The sequence below is a fragment of the Andrena cerasifolii genome, chromosome 4, assembly GCF_050908995.1.
Source record: "Andrena cerasifolii isolate SP2316 chromosome 4, iyAndCera1_principal, whole genome shotgun sequence".
Lineage (NCBI taxonomy): Eukaryota > Metazoa > Arthropoda > Insecta > Hymenoptera > Andrenidae > Andrena > Andrena cerasifolii.
Window position 1 is genome coordinate 11,417,975 of NC_135121.1, and position 27,485 is coordinate 11,445,459.

Here is a 27,485-nt window from a genome sequence, read left to right on the forward strand (position 1 = left end):
AGGCGCAACACCTTCCCCTACGCTTTATCGCCGGGCAAATCGAGGGAACGGAGCGAGAAGTGAGGTGGAGGATGGAGGACGGAGGAGAGGGTTGATCGGGGGGTCGATGTTAAAAGTGAGACCGGCCGCGAAGAGTAATCGGTTCGGCTCGCGACGCTCTCACGTCTCCGGGTAAACGGACGAAAGGGAGCGAACACACATCGCCTGCACGAGCGACACGAAACACTGGCGTTTCTGTTATTGTCTTTAGCCGGCCCCGTTAAAAAAGCGTATTTACCAGTGACAGGCGCCATCGGTCTGGCGGCCACCTCCACTTTTTCATCGTCCTCCGTCCACCCTCAGCTTCTCCTCTCGCGACGAGCGGCCCGGGTAAAAACGGCGCGGGCCTATTAATAGAGAACACGTGTCCCGTTGCCGTCGTGAACCCCGGGGCCCATTATCGCCCGACGATTTTACATCATTACTCGTAATTGGAGAATCTCCCGGCCTCTCCGCCCCCGCACCTCGAAATTTATCTTCCGTTTCGTTTCGATTAAACGCCGAGGGAATTTCGCGGGGATCCCTGCCGCGCCGAAAGTCCAACCAGGGCCTCCCGAAAGGGTAGCCAAAACGTATCCGCGTAATGGCGTCGCAAATTAGTGGATTTCCTTCCCCGTCGCTGTCAATTTGTAGCACTGATATCAGTATGTATACACTGGATGCTCGAGGAAATTACTTTCAGCCGGCTTCGTCGGCGGTGAACTCTGTCGCTCCCACACTTTTCGTGTAGGTAACTCAGTTATCGCGTTAATTTATAGAGAAGATACCGTGGAGGCGATATCGCAGTGACCCGTCGAGAGAGTATCCTTTTAATCCCCCCCTAGATAGTGTTTCCCATAAAACTCTCGTTATTTAGAGCGGCTGTAGCCGTTTATAATTTCTAATTTCGGCCCGGCGCGCGTTATATTAAATCACCTTAATATCGAGCAGTGTCTTGCAGCGAGCGAGAGTTTAATCTAGAATAATTATTTAGCGCGGGAGGCGCTCGCCGAGCGAGTCAGCTAGCTGGTTACACCGAGCGAGACACCCACCCACACGTAGCCGGGCGCGGAGGGTGCAGACGGGTGCGAACATTTCGCCCCGTGCACATGCAAATCCCGCGAGTTTCGAAGGAGAGCCCCGCTGCTTTTTGCGCCCTCTCGTCTGGCTTTACGGGGCGTTAAACGCATCGGGCGTCCTTAATTGAATTCTCTCTCTCTCTCTCTCTCTCCCTCCCCGAGTCCCCTCGAAACCGTGCTGGCAAGCAGCAACTACCGAAATTGCAGTAAACATTTTCTCTATCTCGGTGTTCCTTGACCGAGCTCCGTCACCCCCCGCAAAGAAACTGGGGCACCGAAACCTCTATCTCGCCCTCAGGTTGAATCGTCCTGCGTCCCTTCGAGAGACATTTGCGTGGCGATTCAAAGCGGAATCAAGGACGCGCGTCAGAACGTCGCACAGTGGTTCGAGTATAGGGTAAACCAACCAGTGAATGAACGAATTGTCGAATTTATGGACCTTTGAGATTAATACAAAACCTGGTTTTTGAAATTAGCTTTCTCTGCATCACTATTAAAACAGTGTTTTACTATATGTTCCACGCAACAAAGGTTGAACGTACGGAAAGTAGAGATTTTCTAGTTCTTTTTTAATCAAATGATCGATCTGTAAAAATTGACAAAACTATGTTTTGTTCACAAATTCATTGTTTTCGAGTGCGACACTCGGCAGGAGATATAGCATAGTTGATATATTTCAGACTCTATTGCCGGTATTCATAGTCGCTACTTATTCTTAAGCAAATGCTTAAGCATGCGGCATCCTCTACTAACCTACTATAATCCTGTCGTTTTGGTTTTTTTCCTTTATTGAATTAGTTATATTTTTATTCTATTAATATTTTTAGTGACATAATAAACTGTAATACGAATCAAGTTCGTTTTCTAAGAATTAGAATCCATATAAATCCAATACCGCGAAAAAATAATTTTGTCCAGCTAGCATGTAGTATACTCGAACCACTGTGCGTCGGGAGACCTTCCTACGCCACAGGAAGCAGCGGAGAAAAGGACGGCGAAGAAGTAGACGCCGGGCAAAGAATCGTTTTGCTTGCTGACAAGGAAAAAGCACCGCCGAGAGGGTGGCAAGGGTGCGGAAGAATTAAAAGGAGTGAGGAGGATGGCGGGCAAGCCGGATGATAGTAATTAAAAAGCAGCAGGAGAATACAGTTGGCGTAAGTTGTCCTGGGTTTATTAGAGGACGATACAGTCGCGCGGTATTTATTAAGCCACCCTTCTCCGGGCTGGTTAGTTCGGTGTTGCTTCGCAACCTCCCTCGCTGAGGCTCCCCTCTTCGCGCGGGGTTGTCGTGATCATTTTTGGTAGCGTTCGTCTCCAGGGTTTATCGCTGGAAAACCCGTCTCCTCGACAGAGGGGTGCAGCCGCGCACGCGAGGAACAACAGCCGAAAGTTTAGATTAAGTATCCAGTATAATGCGAGAGGAGTGCGGCCAATTGGGCGAGTTTCCGTTTGAATTATGGGCCACGCGGGGTTGCAGCCGTCGCCTGATCGCGGGAAAGGAAAACGTTGAGGAAGAAGCGTGAATTAGACGTGGAGCTGAACGATTCGAGGCATCGAACTGAGGCGAAACGATCAGGTATCAGATTCCGACGAGCCTTCTCTCCTTTCGGTAACCTTCGATCGAAGAAAGAGACGCGGACGGACGACTGAGACCTGGAGGAAGTCCTCGGTGATAGCGTTTTTGCGTCAGGGCGAGTCTCTTTATTACGCCTGGGAATCCGCTTTGTTTCAGTCGGCGGGAGAGCGCGAGTTGAACGGGGGAGGTTATAACGCGTTGGGGGGGGGCGGTGGAAAAGCGAGAAAAAGGACGCGAAGAAAGATGAGCAGAGGGAAAAGAATGCTGCTCCCCCTAGACAGAAGTTTGCGCGGCTCGGAGCACGCTGGGAGGACTAAAAAGTGAAGCGGCCTGGAAAATGGGAAGAAAAAGGGGTAGTTATTGCCGGGTCTCCCTCTGCGAGGCGCGCGGAGAGGCTGTATCGCTGGAGCTACGGTTAATTACAGCAGCAGCGGAATTGGTTTCGTTTATCGGCGCGGCTAGATGGAACGTATCGCCATTTCGAAGCGTCCAGATAGCGAATCGATGCCAGACGTCGACGTCCTCCTCCTGGACATCGACAGAGAGGGCCGTGGCCCGGATTATCTCGAACCGATTGTGTCTCGTCTCTTTCGTCGATAGCCCGGATTTCCTGCCGTTCCGTCGGTCGGCTCGCGTGCAACGGGTGCTTTGCCTATCACAATAACCGTTGCAATTGCCTACTGACCAGAGCCTCGCGGACTAGCCGCTTCCGCCATGATTTATGAAATTTATTCCCGCTGATGATGCGAGGAAAATAAACATTTACCTCTCGTCTTTTTCGTAGAACGGATAAACATTAGAGAACCCAGCAACGCTCTCGCGCATTCGTCTTGCTGCTCATCAGCGTCGAACCCGCGAAGCCCCCGGGTCCGTCTGTTCGTCAACGACGAGAAGTCACGTGACGCGCATCGCCGCGTGAAAATGGCTGCTGAGGGATAGCGAAATTATGCGGGAAAGGCGCGCGTATGCGAGCAGGACGCGAAATCCTTTGATCCTGCTAAAGGTCCTCGGTCTTCCTCTATTTTCCCTCGCCCGAAGACTCTGTCATACGCGGAATAAAGCGGCAGGAACTCGGGCAGACAGTTGCGCGCTTTGTTCCCCCGTACGAAGCACCGATTTATTCCGCTCGTGCCCGGCCACGGGTAATATTTTTCCGCTCCGCGTGTTCCGCGGCATATCGTCGCGGCCAGGGATTCTTGAACGTCCTCCTTCCCGCTTTTAAATCCGTTTCCCGTTCCACCGCTCACCCCCGCGACGAGTCGCGAGCGCGTTTCATTCGAGCCCCGCGATTAAACTCCTTGCAAAGCGGAAAGCTCTTTAACTCGGCGACACCGGCAACCACCAGTTCCTGCTCAAACGAATCACTGCACGGTCTTCATTACGCGCCGATCGACTCTGCACCGACAGCCAGGATCACCGTAAGAACTGCCAGTAAATCAGAGCCTGCGGAAAGCACTTACCACGTAAGACAGCTAAATTACTTTTCACACTAGATAAGCGCGAAGGACTCGCAGCTGGTTATTTACATCTGACCGTAATGAAAGAGGCTAGACCAGTTTCGGTGGACGCCAGCTGGCTGGGCAATTAAATGGCCCTCGCACGAGCCTCCCGCGGCGCGAGCGCGCCTAGATATCCGGTGTGTCGCGGATTAGAGCCGATATTAAATCGCGACTATCGCAGCGGGGCGCGATCGAGCGTGGCCGTAATCAGCGCGTACGCGAGCGGCACGTAAGCGCGTAAAGTACAGGCTGAAACGTCCGGCATGCCCATTTGCGCGCACCCATACGCTGCCTCGTTTCCCTGGTGGGCCCGCGCCGCCAAATACATTAACTTTCCCTGGCGAAGCTAAATCATTCGCGTCGAGTCGCGCATAACGGGCCGCATGCCGCATGCCTCGCGTCTACCCTACAACCAGTGCTTTATCGGCGCGCATAAATCAGCGACTAATCCGCCGCTTTCGCGGCCTACCGTTATCGGGCTTCCTTGCCCGCTCGCCGCGAGCCCGATTTCGCGCGAGTGGCTTCAAAGTAGCGACCAGCAGCGTCGCATCCAGCATCGTGTGAGCACTGGAGGAGCGTGCCCCCAGCGACAGGTGTTTACGAGGCGCAGTGCACCGTGGTTTGTAAACGATCGTGCATGCCAATCGAGCTGTCGCAATAAACAAATTCTCCTTTGATCGTCGACAAGATTATGGGCGTTTATCGGAACCCAAAAGGGACGAGAATTCTTCTTCCTTTGCAAGTGATCGTAGTCTGTAACCTCTCAGTCGCAAGTGAGTGCTAGTTTGAGGACTTTAAGGGGTTATACCTAGTCGGGCGGCCGAAAGAGGCGAATATTTGTGAATTTTTTTGAAGAAACGGAAGCGTACATTTTTATAAAACATTTTGTGCTTAAAAGAGCAACATTTAAAGAACAGTTGGTAAATTTTTCGTAGAAAAATATTTAAGTTTATAACAAAGTAACAAAATAAAAAAGATTTCGTTAGTATATTAATGTATCCTCAGGTTGACGGAGAGAATTTTCCGAAATATTAATTTAAAACAAAGTGGCGGCTGTTTAAAGTTGAAATCCTGATTTTTTTATTCCCTAACTTAAATATTTCTCTACGAAAAAATTACCAAATATTCTTTAAATGTTACTCTTTTAAGCGCAAGGAGTTTTGTAAAAATATACGCTTCCGCTTCTTCAAAAAAAATTCACAAATATTCGCCTTTTTTCGGCCGCCTGACTATGTATAACCCCTTAAGTGGCGGCCGTGTTGACGCTCGGATTCTGAGATACGGGACTGCATAAGCGTAAAATTCTACGATAGCTTAATCCGAAGAGACCTGCCCACGGTTTTAGACGAAGCTCGAGACGTAAGTCCATGCGTCGTCTAATCTGGGATATATCGTAGGGCCCATGTCGAGGCTTCCATTCTTCCCCTGGAAAGGGGATCGCGAAAAGCCCTTAGCCGAGATTTTTCCCGGGGCCGATACCATCTCGCGTCGTTAGCGCCTTTATTATACTCGCGAGTAACCGCGTTCCGCTCGTCTTCCCCGGGTGTTCACGGGCTTTACTTCGATATAAAGGCAGAGAATAACCGTTTCGCTCGCGTAATAAGATCTTCCTTTGCCCTTGGAAGGGTGTGATAAATCGACGGGGTGTGCATCGACGCGAGCACCCCTTCCTCGGGGACTAGATGATTTAAACCACTGGCGAAGCTCGCTAGAATAAATACGTAGCTCGATGGAAGCTTCCCGTTTCATGGCCCGTGGAAGCGCGGCCTTAAGACGAGGAATCTCGAGTGGTCCGCCCTTATAGAAATATTTAGTCTGGAACGGCGATTCTCGGCCGGCGTCTACGAAGCTTCGTTTCCGTTATCGAAATGTCCCCTCCCTGGGAGAACGGCGTTCCCTCCAGTTGGCCATCGAGACGGGACCAATTATAATTAGAGCCTAGGCAGGACTCAGCGGCACAGAAGCCAGACGCCGCACAAGTCAGCAGGCCTGCATCGGCTCCCGTCGTTGCACCCGTTGCTGGTGTGTTTACACAGTCCGCTTCCGTGGAAACGAGCACGTGAAAACTTTCTCGACCTTGTCGACGCCACGTCGTCCTGGTTCCCGACGACAGACGGTCACGCTTACGTGGGAGTGTCCTGACCCCGTGAGCACTGAGCAACTTGAATCGAAGCATCCGTTTCTCAAGTTCACGTATCGCCTGCGACGTTGCAAAAGCTGTACGAGGATGAAGGCAAATTGAACCTGGCTGACTTAGAGACCCTGAAGTACTGCTCGAGTGTCGGGAATGTACAAACAGATACGTACATTTTGCGGTTATAATTCCCGTTTCGCCGTGTGCTCATCTGGGGCAGAATTGGCGTGGAAATTTCGCAGGTGCTCGTCCCACGGATCCATAATTTAGGAGAAAATAACCGAGTAACCGGAAGATCGGACGTCGGGCGACAGAATTTGCGGTGGACGTCGGAATTCCGTGGGCAACGGGGGGGATCCAGGCGTCGAAGGATCGCTGGTCGTCCAAATGTTGACGGGGTTTACGGTTTCTCTCGTTCCGCGCGACGAGTTACGCGGGCCAGAGGAGCGGGAACGGTGTTTACGCGTATCCGGAATAATCAAGGGCTGGCCGGGGATCGTAACGAGGGTGTAGCGAAACCGCAAGCGCCGCGACTGCTAAGTTCCGCACGACGAGTTCGCGCGAACGCGCCAACGAAACGACCGCTCCTTTGCTGGATCCTCGTCGTTAGTCGTCGCCGCGGAGCGGGTCATGCGGAAAAATCTGCAGCCTCGCTTTCTCGAACCTGCGGTCCATTAAAATCGTCAGCGCGCACGAGCCATCCGCGCCAAGAACTAAGAAGGCTCGCATTTCGGGCTGATTCGTCGTTACCGCGGAGAAGCTCGTTACAGCCCGTGGTATTCCGTGGCTGGGGATGTTTCCACGTCCCTTGGATTTCGGACAAATATTTGCCTCCCGCGGCGCACCAACAATTTTATAAGTAGCAGCGCTCTCGTCGACCAGCTAGATCAAAAGGATCCTTTTTCTTGGCAGTCGGGGATTTAGGATAGCGGGCGAACCGGGCTCCGAAGCTTTGTGATTGAACCTGCCTCGAACGAAACTTATAGACGAAGATTCCTGGGAAATCTTCAACTATCGAGAAATGGTTAGCTGGCTCTCGAGGAGTAGTCCAGTGAAATTAGACGGAAATCTGCCCAATCTACGGAATAATTCCCACCAAGCTAAATTTTGGTATGGGCCTTTATTTTGTCGTTTTAAACAATATGTCAAAAGTCCCCATCGATCCGACCGCCGCTAAAAATTTTACTGACTAAATTTTAGCTGACACACGCGAAAACATTTATTAATTACTTAATTATATGTTATGATATACATTAGCGAAACCATCAGCAAGATACTTTGAATATTCACGAATCGAATTTAATACTTTTTACTCCCGTTTCGAAGCGAAAAAAGTTCATATTTAAATACAAAGGATAAAGTGTTAATAATTGGGACTGGATCGCTAATTGGAACATTTACCTTATCTCGTTAGCAGTTTTGTGACAAAAATAGTTATTATACAATTTATAGCTTAGGAAATTCTCTACAAAAAAGGTGCTATGAGTTTTTTTCGTAGGAGTAATGAGAACGTCAGCATCGATGGATGTAGCACGTGTAGAGGGAATAGAGAGAACAAGAGTAGGTTTATTGCTACGCTGTCTCAAAAATTGGAAGCTGCCAACATCAACGTGAAACATGCTCAAGACGATGCTGACGTTCTCATTACTCCTACGAAAAAACTCATAGCATCTTTTTTGTAAAGAATTTCCTCAGCTATAATTTGTATAATAACTATTTTTGTCGCAAAACTGCTAGATAGCGAGATTTTCGCGAAAAACAGTTGTTTTTTTCAACGCTCTATATAATTTTTAGCGGCGGTCGGATCGATGGGGACTTTTGACATATTGTTTAAAACGACCAAATGAAGGCCGATACCAAAATTCAGCTTACTGGGATTTATTCCGAAAAACAGATCCTAATCTCACTGGACTAGAGGGGCGATCTTAGAACGGGGCGGACGGGAGGAAGTTGCGGGAGCAGAGGGGCGAGGAGGTGGCTCCAGACGGAGCAGAAAAGGAGAAGCGCAAACGGGTACGGAGTAATCGGTTGCTTTCTGTGGTCGCCGCGCAGAAGCCAATTAACCCCGGCGTAATTAATAACCCATACTCTAATAACTCGTGGGCACGCAAAAACGCAGATTGCGTCCGTGGCAGGTCAGGAGGGAGCGGCAGAGCTGGGTGCAGAGCGAGCAGGCAAGAAGCCGAATAATAATGAGCCAGAGGAAGGAGGAGTACGCCGAGCGGGACTCGGAGAAAACAATGAAGTCGGTAAGAGCTTTCTGCGAACAGGAATTCGACGTCCTGACGCGTGTCACGCTTAATCGTGGCTCCTCGATAAAAAGTGGGGCCAAGCCGCGGCGTCGAGAGCGTGGGGGCGGAAACGAAGGAAACCAGGGGAAACCAAGCGTCAAAACCTGCCAAACCGAGTGAAATGCATTCCACGGGGATAAAAAAGGACCGGAAAAGCGACGACGTTTGCGGGAATCCGCTGAATCTCGCCGGGAATCACTACGGTAATCGCGTCCCGCGAGCTACGCCTCCCTTCCCGGACCATCTCCCATTTTTTTTCTCCTCCTTGAACACCCGAGGAAATAAAGGTATTCGTGGAACGCGACAGAGTCCGTTCCCGTCGTTGAATTCGCGAGCTTCCTCGGCCGGAAACGATTACCCTTTACCTCGAAAAGCAGACCCCCCTGGATTCTTTGATTACGCTTAACGCCCTCGACTTTACGCGTCCCATCCCGCCGTATTCCGAGCGCATCGTTAACGATCCTGGCCCCCGGGTAACGTCTAATGGCATCATTACCTCTTAATGAACATTTGCACGAAGTTTAATGACTAACGAGCCAGCTCTATATCCTTGTTAATTCCTGGAAAACCCCAGGAAATCCCGGAAGACGCCTCTCGGGAGCAGCAAAATCTCAAAGTGGACGAACAACGTCTTCATTGCCATTGAGCAACCATTCTTTCTCGTTCGGAAAAGTCTTGTTTTCCCTTCAACTAAACCATCAGCCTCTCCCTGTCTCCTTCCCGACCTCTCGTGAAGGGCGTAAAGAAGTTCAGAACGACACCCCTGCGCGAAATCAGGGTCGAGGGGACTCGATATTGGCAAGGAAAACGCAGCCCCTTGATTGGCCGACAGAGGAAGGGTGGCGCGTAAAACAATATCGCCCCGACGCGTACAAAACCGTGGTTCGTCTTAATTTTCCGGCAGGAAACACGCGGAGAGCGACGCACCCCTTGGACTACGCACCGGCTGTCGCGTTCGCATCCCGCACCCGCCTAATATCTAATTCCCCGGGGTTGCGGTAAACGAGACGAGCGGCGAGAGTAAGTGGCAAGGGCGACGACGAAAAGAGGATAAGGAGGAGCTTCGCTCCGGAATACTCGCAAGTTCTGTTCACGGTTCAGCGACGCGCAACTTGCGCGTGGAACAGACAAACGGGGGACGGTCAATTCGGTTCGAGATGTCGCGGTCTCGTTGGTAAATCGGAAGTTTCGTTGAGTTTCGTGGGGACACTTTAAGCTCCTTAACGCAGGTTTTATACCTCTAATGAGACATTAAGAAAGCCGCAAGCGTATTAATATTACGCTAGTAATTATTCCTCCGAGGGTCGAAACATCGCTCATTGGCCGACAATTAATTGCGTCCCGCGGTGGTCCCGTTCCGCACGACGAAGCGCGGCAAAGCCGCAACCTTGGCGTGGGTTTTTGCCTGAGGAAACACAGTTTCGCCGTGCTCCTCTTGGTCCTGGTTGCGGCACGGTGCGGAGAGCTTTAATCTCGCGACGAAGCATCAAACGGAGGGGTTGGTTCAAACTTTAATACCGCTGATATTCATTGCTCTCTGTTTTCACTTCTTTCGTCGCGTAACCGCCACGAGTCCCGCCTCTGCCGCCGCTTTCCGCGTGAAAAACCACGCGACCGTCGCGGTTCCCCAGGAATTAATGCCGCTTCGAACTCCGTAAACGAGGCTACTTCGGAAGTTGAGCGCGTTCTGCCAGGCTGAGCCGGGGACCGCGCCATCCATCCTCGGTTGGACACGATTCCTCCAGGGAAAGCGAGAGTTCCTGGGCGAAGGGCTTAGCAGCGGAGCGAGAAGGAGCCGCGATTAGCGAGCAAGCTTCCCCTTTCCAAGCTTTCTCGAGGAGAGAAGCTCCCCGTGACCGCAGCAGGGATCGCGAATCCTGTTTCACGGCTACTTCGACTCGGATCGCCCTTGAACCCCTGAATCGCCACTTCGCGAACGTAGTCGGCAGCGTCTTCGGCGAGATCGACTGACCGATAAATCCTGCTCTTCTCCTCGAACGGAAGCTCTCTCGGTTCTCTTTCTGGCCGCGGGAGAAAGGGAGAGGGGCAACGTTTCTCCATAAATCTTGCCCCGGAAAGAGCGGAAGGAGGAAATGTGTCACGGTTCACCGCGGGGAGAATTATGCATTTATTCGAGGAACTAAGAGAGCTGCAACTGTTTTATAACGCGAGGGACATTGCGACGGTTTCCGTCAAGCATTCGAGAGGAATGCTCGCTGTTAATAAATGAGACGTTTCGTTGGAATAAACGCAGAGGACTCCGCTCGCTCCTCTGATCAAATTCAAGGAAGGAGGAGCGAGCTCGGATAGAGGCAAAGCGCGGGGGGAGGAACGGTTGAAATTCACCCCTTCCGGCCCGGGCCACGAAGCTGCCGCGACGTCTGCTGCAGCCAGATTAAAGGGAGAATGTGTACATTCGAAGAGAATCGTGTCCCTGCCCGGCCTAACGATCCCTTTGGCGGCTGCTCGAATATCACACGGCGGTCCTCGCACCGAGCGCTCAACACCGTCCAATCCACCCCTCGATTCGTCGCCGCCCCGTGAAAAAGGAAGATCCTGCAGACCTACCTTTTCCTTCCTCGGATTACTTCATTATCGGCTGCCGCCCACCCTCGTCCCTGCGAGGAAAAAAATTCCTAATCCAGCCTCCTCTCTACCGGGACATTCCATGCGAACTCGGACAGATTTCGGAGTAAGTTTTCGTAGATTGCTGAAATTTGAATATGTTGTAGTCTTTAGTGATATTTAGTGATATTTAAACGTACCTCAAAGGATTTTTTAAAAATTTTTAAAAATGTCGATTTTACAGCTGTTCGATGTTAATTGCTAACTTTTTTCAATACATTATAGCTATGGAAGTAGTAAACGAATGAAGATGAGATTTACGATGCTTATAGAGAAGACATTGATGTTTTAAGAAAAAAATATTTCAGTTTAAAAAAAAATTGAACAATATGTGTGCAATTATTTTAAACAAATGCAGGCTTTTAACATCGAGCGCGATTTTAAAAATCTGAAAAAAGGAGAATGTAGTTCTATCCTTCTCCTTGATGGACATTGGCGTCTGGCTGCTCGTTATTGTTTAAAAATGAAGCACGATACTTTCCCGAGTTCCACCGAATTCTAGGAAAGACATGGTAATTCGCGTTTCGGTTGGCACTGGGTCGGAATCACGGGCCCGTGTACGCGTTGATTCGATACGCGTCTAATAATAACTGGGGGTTAACGGGCTGTGTAAGCCGCAGGTAGGGTGGGCTGATGATATTGACACAAGTAATACAGCGGTTATTGGGTCAGTGTATCCGATCGAAGGCGGGTGTAATGAGCATCGAGGTTAGAGCAACGCGCGGTGCCGTGTTTCGGCGCTCCAAAGACAAACGAACCCCCGTGGATCCGGGGGTGTATTTGCCGCGGTCGGACGAAAGGGTTTCGGCCGACCGAAGGGAGGAAGAAAATTACGTGTTGCGTGTCACGAACGTTAAAGCCGGTAACATTGTTCACGGGGGATTAAAGCTAAAACCGCGGCATCCCCTTTTCGAGAGCTCGAGGACGCCATTGTGGGTGTTCCTCCTGTTCTTCGTCGAACCGCGTCCCGGGTTCCTTCTCGAAACGGACTGTTGGATCGATTTTCTCGGGTGTGAGGACTCTCTCTCTCTCTCTCTGTGTCTCTCTTTGCTCCTCCCTCGCCTCCCGTTCCGTGGTAGATAAATTTCCACGGCGAACGGAGCTAGCAGAGATTGACGTTGAAACGATGAATCAGCGGGGACGAAATTTAAATAATGGCCACCTCTGCAGGCGAGTGACGGGACAAGGAGCAGCAGGCTGGGGGAGAAAATGATGATCGTGTGAGCACTCTGCGAACGTGAATTGCTGAAATCCTTACGCCTCCGTGTACCTTTCGGCTCGTTACAAATTACAGTGTTTCGGAAGTGGCTGGAGGAAATTTAGTCGAGAGATAAGTCAGAAGAGTTTTAAAGTTTAAGGAGTCCGAACCGCGAGATCTTCCCTAGCTTCGTTCTACCGCCAAAACAGCGGCGGTGAAGAAAGGGGACAAAGAGGATCGCTAGGTTCGTCCTTTAATCCCGTGGTTCGAGGGACTACCATGTGCGACGCCCGAAATGGAATAGGGTTGCCGATAAAAGGGAAATTGGAACTTTTCCCGGCACCGAGTGCCACGCCAGTGGGCGTCGATCTTTCCTCAAGAGCCCCGACAACCCCCGTAAAAACACGCTCGTTCCTTTTGCCGCCCCTTTGTGCCGCCGAGAAGCAGGCAAAAGGATTACGCGAAAGAGTTGCGGTGAAATCGATCAAAGAAGGAAGCGAGAAAGGTGAGACCGCGATTCACTGAAAATTTCCAATTCCTTTTTCACCTTGAAATATGAACCTCCCTAAATACTACATTAGCCGAGCTTCCACTGCTCAAAAATTGAATTTCCCAGTGAGGAGCACCGTTCCCTCCTCCCGGTCTTCTTTCGCGCGCAACAAAGGAGAAATTAACGGGGAGGAGATACTACAGAAGCTTGCATTTCCGCGAAGATTTCCATTTGCCGGGAAACAATATCTTCTCCCCGTCGCGTAACCTCGTTTCGTCCGACGAAGGGAAGACACACACAGGGGTAGCAGCCAGAGAAGTAGAGAGGGAGAGAGACTTTGCATCGAGAAGGTTCATTTGTCTTCGATTCCCGGAACGCACCTGGGAATAGAGGTTTACCGCTCGTTATAGGGCTTACCGATACGGAAACCCAACGACGCACGGTATAGTTCGCGTTTCTGGCAATTTCGCGGGGCGCAGCGTCGTGCCTTTGACAAAGACCCCGAACCGGAACTGAAGAAAGACACCGCGATACCGCACGAAATTTACTCAAATTGGTATAAAAATCGGAATATTGATTAAGAGGGGCCAGAGGATAACCTTCTCTTGCGAGGGCTGACTTATGTTATGGATATACTACTTAATCGTTGCGTATTCGACTATTCGAGAATTTCCTCCCAGACTTGAGAGGATGTGTTACTCGAAACAAGGTGGAGAGGGAGGCAAGTATTAATGCGCTGGCTGCTTGTCAGTCCCACACCGCTGGCGCGGTGGATAACGAATTTTTTTCTGAAATGAAAATTTCATTCCACGCCTGCTACGTGTCTCGCGCGTCCCTAGCTTCGCTGACGCAGGATTCAATCTTTCGGAGCATTTTTCAAGCTGCTCCGGAACCTCGGTCGAATAATATTTTTCCACGAGCAGCGACGAGCTGGATTCGTGGCTTCCTTTTCATCCCCCGTCGCCCCGCTCGGAAACATTTCGAGCTTCCTTTGAGAGAGTTACGCGTCGGAAGAATGGCACGGTTATTACGCGATCTCTTTCCCTTTCCCGACGCGACGAAATCGTGTTGGCGACATCGACGTGGCGGTACTTGGAATACCAAATACCAAGTTCACCGAATCGTCGATTCCTCCGCTCCTCTCTATGAAATTTACGGAGCGCGACGGCGGACGGAAAAAAGAACGCCCGGAGGGGTGCCGCGGTAACCGACACGGGAAGGAAAAGGGTCCCTGAGAGCTCACGTCCCGCAAATGGCCAATCTTTTCGTTTCCCGACTGCGTCAAACACTGGGAAAGAATTCCACCCAATTCCCAGAAGCAGCCACTCGTTCCCCATCGACTGATCCCCGAGCAGGGTTGCTGCTTCATTTACCAGGCACATCACTTATCTGAACGAAGATGCGATCTCGTCGGTAGAATCGTTTAATTAGGAGAAGGAAGCCTGTCGCTGGGTCCTCCAGTCAAAGTATTTGCTCGCTGGGTAGCAAATTTTCATCCCCGACGCGGTAACAACGAGCGGATCAGTGCTGGGAAGTGTGTAACGCTGCGAGAGACAAATCTGAGTGTAGCCGAGGCGAGAGATAAAGCTAGAGTAGGGTGTAGAAAGGGGTGCAGCGCTCGTTTCGCGAAGCGTTCACCGAAGCGGGACCGCATTCGTTCCGTTTCGAATATCAAAAACAATTCACCCCACGGGCGCCACGTGGCCAGCCAGAAGGGTTGACGGTTCCCCGTCGACCGTCGTCGGGGCAGCGGGCTGGGGTGAGTGGATTTTAGGCAGAATATCCGGCGGGGGATGACGAGCAGCGTCGCGCGTCCCGAATGAAACGGGAGGCGATATTAAAGCACGCACGGAATGTTGCTCTCTTCGTGTCGTTAAACACTCCTACATAGTATCCCGTGTCTTGTATCCCCGCTGGCTCTCATCCCACCGCCTGCATCCCCCACGATATTGCGCCATTTCGTGGGGACCAGATATTATACGCTTCGAATTGCCGTTTCGCGACCTCCTCGCAATAATGTGCCATGCAAAGGCTCCGCGCACCCCCGATGATAATTCTTAGGACAGGGAACGAGTCGCTTGTTCCTCCATGTTAATCGAGCCTTTTCAGTCTCAGGGAGGGTCGAGGCAACAAGTTCCCTCCTTCGAGAAACTTTGTATGCAGGTACACTTGGATTCGAGTGTCCAGTGTAGGGTAATTGTGAGAGAGTTTCCGCAACTTAAGCAAAATTGTCACCGTGCCTAAATTTTGCAATTAAAATTGTTTCCAAGGATATATATTATTTAGTTGAACATCTTGCGCTACTACTAGCACTAAAGAAAATCAAAATTTTAATATTTGTCACCCCTATAAGATTGAAACTAAAAACATCCTTTTTGTAGGAGAGATGCCGCACATGCGGGAGTGGTGCCGCATTTCGAAAAACGTTTAATTTTCCATTTGAACTTTTTATTTAAAACAAAAATAGTACAAGCAAAGTAAAGTGAAACGTGTTTTTAATTTATACAGTTATAAAATACAATAAAATTGGAAAACTTAATAAGTCTTAATGAAGCCTTTTTCAGCCACTTCTTCTCACACAACTCTGTCGTCTCCTTCAGAAGGCAGGCCATTGGCGCGCTGCGTGACTCTGTCCGTACCTCATGACTTTAGTATAGCTATTTATTGCTGATAACTTCGCTCATTTTGCCTGTACCTTTACTTGCATTTGTGTAACCAAAGGGTGCCCACGCATTTAATTTAGTACTAATAATAATAACTATGGATTCTTTCTTCTGAGAGTACGATGCCTGCAAGGAGATTAACCACTGCAAGGGTCGCTCGATCCCGTCTCGATCGCGAAAATGTCGCCCGCCGACAATCGAATTCCATTAGCAGCCGAATGATTTACGAGACTCATCGACGCGGCGATATTAAACCGCGTGCGGAATGTTGATGTCCGCGTCATTAAACCCTCCTCCGGCATAATCTCCGTCATTTGCCACCCTCGCGGTTCCCCGGTCGGCTCCGATCCCCCTCGTATATCCCCAAACCACCTCGAGGGTGCAAAAATTGTTTTCAAAAGGACTCGAGACACTTCTGCGCACGAGTTTCAGAATTTTCCTTTACTGAGCTGTGTATGGACCCGCTCTCTGTTCGGTTTATAGCTATCCAGCTCGGTTAATCGAAGCCGATTCAGCATGCCCCGCGAACGGACGAAAACAACGATCCGTTTAGCGTCCGTTCGACAAAGGGTGTCCCGGCTTCTGTCGGAAAGCGATCGAAGCGCAAAGAGCGGCGAGCTTGCGCACCGTGTATGAGATTCCATTAGGGGCATCAAATATTTATGAACTACCTCCACCGGCGGCGGAGAAAACAGCGGCAATAAAACGCGCGTTGTTTTATCGGCAGGCGAAGAAAAGGAACGGGGAGGGGGTGGGTGAGAGGCAGAGCGTGTACACGGATTTTACGCGTCTGTTGGCCTCAGCTTTTTCCCGTCGCGGCGAATCCGCAGAGATAAAAAGAAGTAGGTAGGGTGGTCTGCGACCGGCCGAGCAGGGCGAATAAACAAGAACGCTCCGATGGCCGACCTTTCGTCCTATCTTCGGGATAAAAAGGGTTTTCCCCGATCATCCTGGCCAAGGAGAAGCTACTCGGTTCCTCCTCGACTTTCGTCTTCCCGTCCCTCCTCGATCCCTCCCCCTTTTCTCGGCTAATCCGCTGGCCGTGAAGGGACAGAAAGCGAGTGACGTTCCATCTTGTCGAATCCAATTCCGATATTATCCATAATAAATAAGCCTATCGGGAACGGCGATGTTACTTCGCATGCCGAGAGAGAGAGAGAGAGAGAGAGAGAGCGAGTCGATCGAGGAGGGAGAAGGGGCGGTGCGCCGTCAAATTGGCGGTTGCGGAAAGCGGGGAGAATTGATAGAAGGGAGATCGATCGCGCGAGATTCCTCGAGACTCGGGGCATTTTTTTTCTCGTGAATCGCGACAGTCGGAAGTGTCTCGCAGGCAATTTTCCCTGCAAATTACTGGTCGATGGGCGGCGGGGCTGGAGGGGAGGGGAAAAAGAACGAAGCTCGGCCCGGACAATAGCTACAACCGCGCCGTGTTTTCCACGGATGAAAGGAACGATCGATGTCGGACTGGTGATTGGAAAACAATAAAGAAGAAGCGGAATGGAAAAATAACCGAGGAAATATTTGCTGGATAAATAGCCGGTCGGACGGGCCGAAACAACCGACCGGATTCTCCACGGGACGCTCGAGAATCGACCGCGTCGCGTCGTTGCGAACGATCGCTGCCTCGAAAAGTAGACCGCCACTGATTGAAAAGTACTCGAGGCGTCTGCGATCCGCTCGCCGTTACGGGGAGCATCCGGCTGCGCTCGGGATCCAACCATGCCGCAGGAGATTAGTCTGCGGACACCTAAGCTGCTTTCGACCAGAATTTCAGCGTTCGTTGTAAACGATACCTTGGCCCAAATTCAACTCGTTTATCTTCCGCGGAATGCCGGTGAAGTGCACAGAAATCAATCGAAGCTCGGACGGGAAAACAAGCACAGATTCGCCCCGAAGAATCGGCAGTGGCGACCAGAGGGAAAGGGCGCGGCTAGTGAAAAAAAAGAGAAGAAAAAATCGGGAAAACAAGTGAAAAAAAAGAGCAACAACGCATCGGGGATTCCACGCGGGGTACGCTGGTCAGAATCGTCGGTCTAACGAGACGATTTTCAATAGGACAATTTGACTGGCGCAGCGTGGCGCTGCAAACGCACGGCAAACGTGCCGATCGTGACCCTCCGGGGACAGGCGGGAATCGGGCGCAAGCATCGGGGCCTGGCCGCCGATTGCGGGGGTCGTTCTGCCTCGTAACGATTCGTTACGACGCGGACACGTAAACTCTTGGCAGCGTGATGGCGTAACGCATGCAAATTCCTGAACAAATGCGTAATTAGCGTGCGCTGGCCGGACTGGCCGTGCGGAGACGTGTTCGACTGGCATGCCAGAGGGTGGGTCGGCAAGAGAAAGCCACCCCGAGGCTGTCTGTGTACTGCCGCGGAGAGTTGTTAAATCAACGAGACGATTTTCGATCGCTCGAACCCTGCCCTCCCGCTCCGTGCTCCGCTATTGTTGCGAACGTGCCGTTCATGCTAATGTCTCGGCCGGCAAATCGAATGTTTTACAGGCTCATGCATGTTCATACGGATTTGACGGACTCCGCTATGCGCATATTTATTTCGGGCCCGTCCGGATCCCTCCACGCGGATATTAATATTACGCCGGGCCGCGCTGATTTCGAAACTGAAACAAAGGTGCGGAGAAGTTGCACGATACTCGAGGGTCGCGGCGGCGCCGCTGGCAAAGTTGCATTCGCCAGTGGTCGTTAGGGTGGTCCTTATTTTTTAAATTCCGTTTTTTTTATCGCACCTCCCTAAATTGTGACACTTGGTGAGAAAATGATATCTGCAAAATTTCAAAGTGATTGGAAAACAGCAACCCGTGCCACATTTGTGTTAAAGTTTTGAAGTTTTAGTGATTTTATGTCAATTTTTTAAATAATTTGGTACTGCCCTATTATAAAGGAATACTTAATAGTTCCTTAAAAACTATTGTTTTTTCTGACATGTATGATAATGATATTTAAACACAACTTTAAATAATTTACTCAAAAACTTGTGTCGTAGAATCCCACGACCACGCGGATCTGGAAGTTAAACTTGACATATAAATCTGCGGTTTAGCTACTATATGCAACAACGTGAATATTCCAGGCTTTTCATTGGACCCCTCATTGTGGAAGAACGACATGTTATATCAGAAAAGTTTACAAAGTGCAACACATTTATATGTGGTAAATGACACCACCGAACGTTATGTCAAACTTATATCAGAATATAATAATCTGCTGACAAAAAAATGAGGAAGAAAAGCAATATATTTTACAAATAATTGGAGATTATAGAAGACTAATGTAAGCGAATTTGCAAACACAGAATATATATTGAAATATACATAGAATTTAATAATATGCTAATTTATTACCTTCAATCTATAATATATAACTTAAATTTCAATACAGAATATTTCGATTACAACTATGTAAAAAAATTTCATTCCTAAGTACTAATACTGTAATCATTACTACAGAAACAAATAATAAACTTTCTCGAACAACCACCCGACTGCGTACAGTAGCTTATACGCTGCGTTATACACTAATTTTAAGAGATAAAACTCATTGATTTCGTATATATTTTTGTAAGTAACATACATATTATTATTATACATCTAATAAATTGTGCTTTTATTAAAAAATATTCACCGATACTTCAAAAACAGCCGAAAACAATTATGTTCGAAACTGACGAGAAATCACTAAAATTTCGAAACTTCAACTCAAATGTGGCACGGGTTGCCATTGTCCAATCACTTTGAAATTTTTCACATATCATTTTCTCATCAAGTGTCACAATTTAGGGGGGTGCGATAAAAAAAACTCAAAAATTGTTGACCCCTATAGCTAGGACCACCCTAGTGGCCGTCTCTTTACGATTTTAATCATTCAGGCAAACAGTTTTACGCTATCGCGCTCGGCGATTCGAACAAAAGAGGAACTGCAGAGTTCGCAGCCTTTCCCTGAGACGCGGCAGCCAAAGAGCCACGGCATCAAGCACGCTCGTACAATGAAGTAATAAATAACGGTCGGTTGCAACAGTACACCATACGGATACCGAACAAATGAACATCGATTCCAACGCGATTCGCCGTATTTATATTACCGTCCCTCTTCTCGGCTAATGTTTTCCGCGTCCCCATTTAAGGGCGTCTGCGCGATCCCGGCGAAGCCCTCGCGATGCGCTGAACGCGAAATAACGCGGAATCCATTAATAACCGGAATCAAGTGAAATTCGGGGCTGGCCGCTGAATCACTCGCATGATAAACGAGGAGAAGCTTTTTGGGAAGTAGCGGCAGTTTTAAGCGGCGCGGCGCGGCGGGTGAATACGTGACGCGGGTAGGGGTGACATTAAAATATACGTTACAACAGCAGGCCAGCGAACGATTATTTATACCCCCCCGGAATGGAGCGCGCTTTTCGAATCCCAACAAATCCCAGGGAACATAATATCGGCGCATTCGTCCAGCGAGATTGCATTACGCGATATCGATTGCACGGGAGCAGAGTCGGCCCAGCCTGGCCCGGCCCGGCGAACAGTCCAACTCTCGCATCCCTTTGCCCCGTTCTGCGGCCGGGCTTCATTAACCACGGCACGCTAATTAATCGGGAGACGCTGCCGCGAAACTGTTTGGGTCTGGTACGCGGCAACAACTCGGCCACCGGCCCGAAACTCCACGGAAACGAAACCATCGAGGCGCCTTTGCGTCGCCGAACGATCAGATACAGTACCGGGGGGTACCTGCTATGCACGCCGGGGCGTTCCATTCCAGTTTCTTCGCTTTGATTTCGGCTCGTGAGAGGGTGATCGTCCACCCTGCCTTCCCGATACTCCCACGGTTCTCTTTCTTTCTTCCTTTCTTTCTGTTAATCGGCATCCACTGCCGTGGCTGCTACAATTTCGAGGGTGGTCTTCGAATTACCGACACCAGCAGGGAGCCTTTAGTTTCCGACCGTTGAAAACGGCGCGGCAATTACGGGGATCGTTTGCACGTCGATCGATAATGCCGAGGGATCTCCTCCGTGTGTCGCTATGCAAATTAAGTGCACGAGGCAATGACGACCTCGTTCGCCCTAAAATCGCTTTTATTACGCGATAGCGGCACCACGTAAACTGCTAGCCACAAAGGGGCTGCCCTTCCTTATACAGCGCATGCTTCGTTTAAAGAATGATAAGAGTCACGAGGAAAATAGAACTGGCTGCAGCATCGCCGAACCGTCAAATCATTTTTCAACCCTCGCTGTTCCACGCGGAGCGTCTAATTAAAAACTATACGACCGCTGCGGCGATTAACAATGTGTCTTATTTTGGGGCTGCGCGCGAGCTAGAAGCCCCCGAACGTGTTTAGACATCGGTAGAAACACATTTAGACACGCGGAACACGTGTGTCTCGCAAACAGAACACGCGTCGAGCGGGTCTTGCTGCGTAAACCCAGCGAGCTTGTTATTCTCTGTCACAATCTCGTCATCAGCCAGCGTCCCTAAACATCTCCCTGGGCCAACGAGTTTTCGTAACGAGGAAAGCTTCTCTGGCATTCGTCGACCCTGTATTATCTAAGACATCCATGATTAATCATGGGAAAACTCTTCAGTATCCAAACCAGAACGCAGATTTCGCTAAAGTCAATATCCGAACAAATGAAAGATGCAGTGATTCGCGAATCGCCTAGGAAACGCCTCTGCTTAAGATTCCAGGACTGTCGGTGTTCTCGCGTTTAAGTAGATTACGCCGAGCATTAGCGAGTTTACCGCTCGACCATCGAGGAGACAGAGATTCTCTGCCTATTATCAGAGCCGCGATTGCTGTTGTGCAATCGGCAGCCCTACCGCGAGCTGCGCGTTTTACCATCGTTGTAATTGAAGAACTAACGATGTTAATGAACGTTATCGACCAGCCTGCCGTCGCCGTGATTCATTTTCACGAGAAACTGAGACCGGGAGGAGATGATCAGGAAACGTCCTCGTCATCCCCCTGTGTTCCCAGGCTTACCCCCCGCGATACCGTACCACTCGGAATTTACGATCGTTATTGCATTCGTAGAGGCACGTGTTCAGCTCTCCTCTAGGATTCCATTAATTGGATCTGGAGTCTGGTTACGGGTTTCTGTTTCGCTGATGCTGAATCAGAGCAATCATAAGTACGACGCGTAGCGCGGCTGAAACGTATGGTTTCCCGCGCGGAGAATATCGCGCTACCCTCGAGCCGATATCAGCTAAAGTTGCATCGGCGGCTCTAACAACGCGAGTCCAACGGACACGTCGGCTTTGTTCGCGGTTTCATCCCTCTCGACCCAGCGCTCCTCGAGCCGTTATTCTTAGGAGCTCGTAATTATTCCCCCGGTTTTTCCTCGCTAATTGGCTACCCTTCCTCGAACTTCGATACACTGACCCCCTCGTTCTATCCTCTCCTTCTCGCCTCGGTTACTCTGGAAATTCCGCCCGACGCGGAAAGCCTTTTTCGACCTCGTGGAAAGTGCAGGGGCTTCGTTTTTTTCGAGGAGTCCGAGGGATGCATTTGTCGCAGGGTCGTGAGAAAGGAAAGGTGTGGGCACCGGTATCGTTCTCGAGCGGGCCTCCGATCAGACGAGACCTTCTTGCCCCTTGTGCACCGCGTGCTCCACAAATTCTCCGGTTCCAGGGTGGAGAGACTTCGTCCTTCGTCCTGTCCGACGGTACGCCGCAGTCTCGCGGTTTTATCGAGCTGGACGTCGCCCTCCCTGCGGAGTTGCGTCGGTTTCCGATAAAGGGAAGGTCCACGACCTTTCGCTTTGTTTCTTCATCTACACGCGTACGCTTGCTCGCGATTCCATCGACGTGCGCCGAAGTAAAAAATACTGGATATTTAATGACCATCGGTAGCGCGATCGATCTGTTCGACGGTGGCAGACTCCACCGCCGTAGACAATGCATCATCCTGGTGGGCTTTATTTCCGAAATTCCTCCGCGAGCTGAAAAACGCGAGGATGGGAGGACGAAGGGGGAGGAATTCTCTGACTGGCTGCTAAGCTCTCGGCTGAATCCATTAGCTGACGCCATTAATATCCCTATAATGATGAGTGATGAGCCTCCGCGAGAAGGAAGAGAATCACGAGGAGTACGAGCCGCTTCTAAGTGCCCCATGAAAGGGGGATGATTCCCAAGCAAAGGGGGACTTATATCACAGACGAGGTACGGGATAGACCAAACAACCAATATAGATTGGGGATAGAATACAATCGCGACGCCTTCCTAGAGTCACTGCTCTTTAACGTGGAGCGCGCCTCGCAACTATTGAATTCGCGCAAAGATATTTCAGTTCGAGGGACGCCCACTCCCTCGAGACGTTAGGTCTATCTAATACCTCGTTTGAACTTACATATATAGGGGAGACCGGGTATGATTGTCACAACCGCTATATCAAAGAAACTATAAACAATAGGAATCAACTAACAATCCATGGGGATGCGTAAACATATCTCCGCCTCCTCCCCCATCATACAAGTCGTTGTGGAGTCGCACGGAGACAAAATGTGTCATTGTTTGTTTTCGATCGAACTAAATTACGCCGTATTTTCTATCAAGTAAGTATAGGTTGTTTTTTAGTATTGACTATAACGTTGTTACATTATTCCCGTAGTTTAGACTTCCCTGCAGCCATAACCCGCAAAAAAATCAAAATAAGAAAATGAGACAACCTACTCGCGTATGTGGGAGTAGCGATCGTATCGAAGCAACTCTCACTTACCAGCTAAAGCTTTGATAAATGCCTCCCTTGGCCCATGGCCAAACCACGCGTGCCACAGTATTCTATAACGCGCGTACTCTCGCGTTCTCCGGGGAGGCGTCTGCCTTCGCTGCTCCCAAATTTCATAATCCAAAGCTGCCATCCACGTTTCTACAAGCTGCCTAAGATTCCAAAGATCTCGACGAAGAAAGGAAACATTCGTGCGAGCCCCATAAATTGCCGCGCGACGATGTAGGAATTCGCGACGAAGCCTCGCGAGAAAGTATCGCCGCGACCGTAATGTCTTCTGATCGAACGGTTTCCCTGGCGCGTCGCCAGCCACCGGAATATCCATCGAACGAGTATAATACCCGGCGTGGAGGGGCGGGCATATCGATACGCATTAAATCGGCAGTCCCAAACCGCGTCGTCGTCCTTTGGATCCGGCGAGCATCCCTCTTGGGCGCGCACCGCACACCGCACGCCTCCAGGTAAATGAGTCTCCTGGCGTTCACAATGCGCGCGGATATCGATCCGCGAGGAGCGGCCGCCACAATGGGCACGAACCGACCGAGGCGATAGAGCCCGCCAGGAAGTTTCTCCTTCCCGGAGATTCTTCGCGGCAAAAATCACTTTCCCTTTTCGCAGGCGCGCCACGTAACGCCGCCAGCCGACGCCCTGCTCTTCTTCTCGCGTCAGGCACGCGTGACGCGCCTTTACCGAGGGCTGCTCGCGCGTCTACGCGACCCTCGCGATGAATTCCAGACGACGCGAGAGGGATGCGGGGATCTTGATGTGAATTTCGATCGTCTGGACTATCTCCACTCCATCGCCAGCTCGTCGATCGTGGAAGTTGAGAAAACACCTGGATAACGGGGTGATTCGCCACCTCCGCTATCAGTAGGGTAGGGTGGGGCTAAAAGTCCCGTTTTTCATAACCTATGTAAAATTTAGTAACAACAATCTAGAGCTATCTGGTGTTATTTTGTATAAACTATAACTATTATGCTTTACGATCACGAAGTTCGTTTGTTGATATTGTTATTTTCTGTTGAGTTATACCACTAAATGTTTGTCAATGCAAAGTGGACTTCTTGCCCCACGCACGGGGCAAAAAGTTCCTAATGTCCTTTCGTGTAATATTAAACTAAGTCAAAAACTGTTTTCAAATCAACAAATATTTATAAAACCAATTCTTTTTGGTATTCAATACTGAAAGGAAAGCATGACTTCTTTAAAAAAAAAATAAAAATATAAGTCAGAGGCTCACTTTGAACTAAAAACTAAAAGAAATCGCTCGACTAAAACAAAAACACTATTTAAAAACGTTGACATCATTTCTTTAAACTTGTTATGAAAATTGGCCATCTTATTATGAAAACAAATAATAAAATACATGTTTTCAGTCTGAGGGACTTTTTTCCCCAATCGTATCTCTATAGTTTCTACGATATATACGTTAGAAAATATTATCATTAATAAACAATATCATGAACACATTACTAAAGGAACATACAATCCTAACGTACTTGGTTGATACGCTTTTAAACTCTGGTTTACTTCGTATACAACAATAAAGACGACGTGTTTCTTTTGGTTTTCGATACATAAAATAAGGTCGAGAATCGCGGAAATTCCCACAATCAGCGATTCTCCACGTTATTCTGCGATCTTTAAGCGTTTCTTTATAGCTCAGAGTAACGTTAGCCGATTTTCATGAAATTTTAGACACGTATACAACTTACTTAGTTGATAAAACGACCTTTACTATTTTTGTTTGCTACTCCGACCAAGTGCATTTTTTTCAAAACGATGAAACATGTCACTTAGCAAACTAATCCTTCTAGCTTCTCAAAAAAACTCAAGTCGTGTGGACCAATTTTAAAAATGTTACACGATTTTAAAGAGTGTACGATTCTGGCTGTGGGCCACTGTAGTATACTGCAAAATTCAATACATTGTTTAGGCATAGAGATTTTGAATTCGGGACTTTTTACCCGCCGGACTTTTAGCCCCACCCTACCCTATATCCTTAGAAAGGTGTGCGAGCAACCGACTGCTGCGTTTCGAGATTGCTACACGTTGCGCGGGTATTTCGAAACTACCACGAGGCGCGAGTGTTATCGAGGGAATGCATCTAACGATCTCCTGTTTCACTTAAGCGTGCGCCAGTCGGAGCTGATATAATTTATTCGCGATACTTTTGCAGTAATAAATAGTAGGAGCCGTGCCACGTATTTCCCCCGCAGTGCCAGTCGAATTCGCTCGAGTAATCATAAGGGGCGTCGCGCACAATCTCGAGCTTGTGCCAACATTGACACGCGTCAAATTGACCCGCAGCATCAATCGGCCGCGTGTCAAATATTGCCGTCAGGCTATTACCAATTTATATCAGCCGTATATCGACAACTCCTGCAACCGCTAATAATAACGGCCCGGCGAAGCGTTAATTAATCCTGTCGGTGTGTAACACGGTGTTCAGAGTCGGTGCACGGCTCGCACGTGCCTCGGCACCGCTTACTTTGCCGCGTTCCGCTGTACCTGCTCATTCATTTGTATTCGTCCAACACATTAGCATCCGCCCTCGCGAACGCGTACCTACCTCTGGAGGCAGCTTTGTCGATTCGCGTCGCTCCGGAACGTTCAAAGGGCATCTAAATTGTTGCGGGATGCTGAAATGTGAAGCGAGAGCTACTCCAGGCTGAAGACTTAACGAACCTCCTGTTTGTTTGCTTGCAGATGATCGATGCGTCGTACCACACGAATCCATCGCTCCAGAGCACCGCCCTGATCATCACCTGCGCGGTGGTGCTGCTCCTGATGGCGGCGATCGTGTCCGTCGTCTTTTGGAAGTGAGTAGAATCCACAGTTTCTCATGCTCCGCAGCTACACGCGCGAATACGTAGCTGGTGACAGCGAGACGCGCGCAGGAGGCAGTAGAATCGGTGGACGTATGACGAGATAGGAGTATGTGGACGGTCGCGCATAAAACCGTTCCTCAGGGTCGTCGAGGTGCCGGTGTCTTGTCCCCCTCGGCAATAAAGACTAGGTTTCATTCCAGCCGGACATCGTAAGGTGTTTGGGGTTCGAGGTCGCTCGGGTTGTAACCATATTTCAAGGGTTCGAGGGGCCATCGGCTAGGGAAGGGTGAGCCGCGAAGCGGATGGAGGAAAGAGGGCGAAAGAATCGGCTAGGATACAGAGGCGCGGGTGGTCGAGCCATTGGCATTCTAGTGGCCACTAAATTAGCGAAAAATAGGCTCTTTCGCTTTGGTGTTGGAGCGTGCTACTGACGCCGTGGCCTATTTTACGAGCGAGCTTTACACTCCGTGGCCTTTCCGTCATCTAGCCTCTTGGTCTTGGAAAGTTTGTCAGCTATTAACTCGCCGGGGATAGCATACAGGCAGGAAGGAAGAGTTCTAAAGAGGGAGAGGAAGCAGAAGTCATTGTCATTCCGGTGAGCGGTTAAATTAGTCGAGAATAGGCCACCGAGGAAGCTAGAAGTCTGCTCAGCTCTACTTTTGCGGACCGGGATGATTTCAGTCGTTCTAAACGAATTGAAGTCCTTCCGAATGCTCCAAGTAGGAGGTCAAGCACGTTTGAGGAGCTCGTGGAAACGCGATCACGAGGCATTCTTCGGACGAAGCTCGGTGGGTCCTAAATTAGCCAAAAATAGGCCATCGAAGAAGTGGGCGAGCGCCGTGGCGGTGTCACGCGCCAGCGGCGACGGAACACTGGCAACGCGTTGATAATCTTCGACACAGTGCATGCGTAACGCTATTTCTCTTTCTCCTTGGTGCTCGTAGATTCACGCGGGATCGAGCCCCGCAGCAAGAAATATGCAACCACCGAGCGTGGTGGTGCGCGGCCCGAAGATTTACGCGGCCCCGCGCGTTCGCCCATTCAGACATTGTCTCTTGCTATTTTATGCGTCACGTCGTAACAAAAAATGAAATACAATGGGAGAAAGAAACGTTTCTGGAGCCGGCCACAACCGTGGTTCCGTTCCCTCGCGTCAGCTAGGAGAATAACTTGCGTGCTATGAAAAGAAGCCACGTTCGAGACTGCCTTTAGGGACATTCCATGCTAACTCGGACAGATTTCGAAGTAAGTTTTCGTAGATTGCTGAAATTTGAATAAGTCGTAGTCTTTAGTGATATTTAAACGTACCTGAAAGGATTTTTCAAAATTTTGAAAAATGACGATTTTACAGCTGT

The 27,485-nt window shown here is 49.7% G+C and overlaps 1 protein-coding gene across 4 annotated transcripts in view; it reads left to right on the top strand.

Moving 5' to 3' along the window:
• Pxb (putative Hedgehog signaling attenuator pxb) overlaps positions 1 to 27,485 on the top strand; it is a 285,795-nt gene that overhangs the window by 214,385 nt on the left and 43,925 nt on the right. For all 4 annotated transcript variants that reach the window (XM_076810053.1, XM_076810054.1, XM_076810051.1 and 1 more), the window contains one exon: positions 26,009 to 26,121. In XM_076810053.1, coding sequence (XP_076666168.1) covers positions 26,009 to 26,121 — 113 coding nt within the window. The remainder of the gene's footprint in view (positions 1 to 26,008; positions 26,122 to 27,485) is intronic.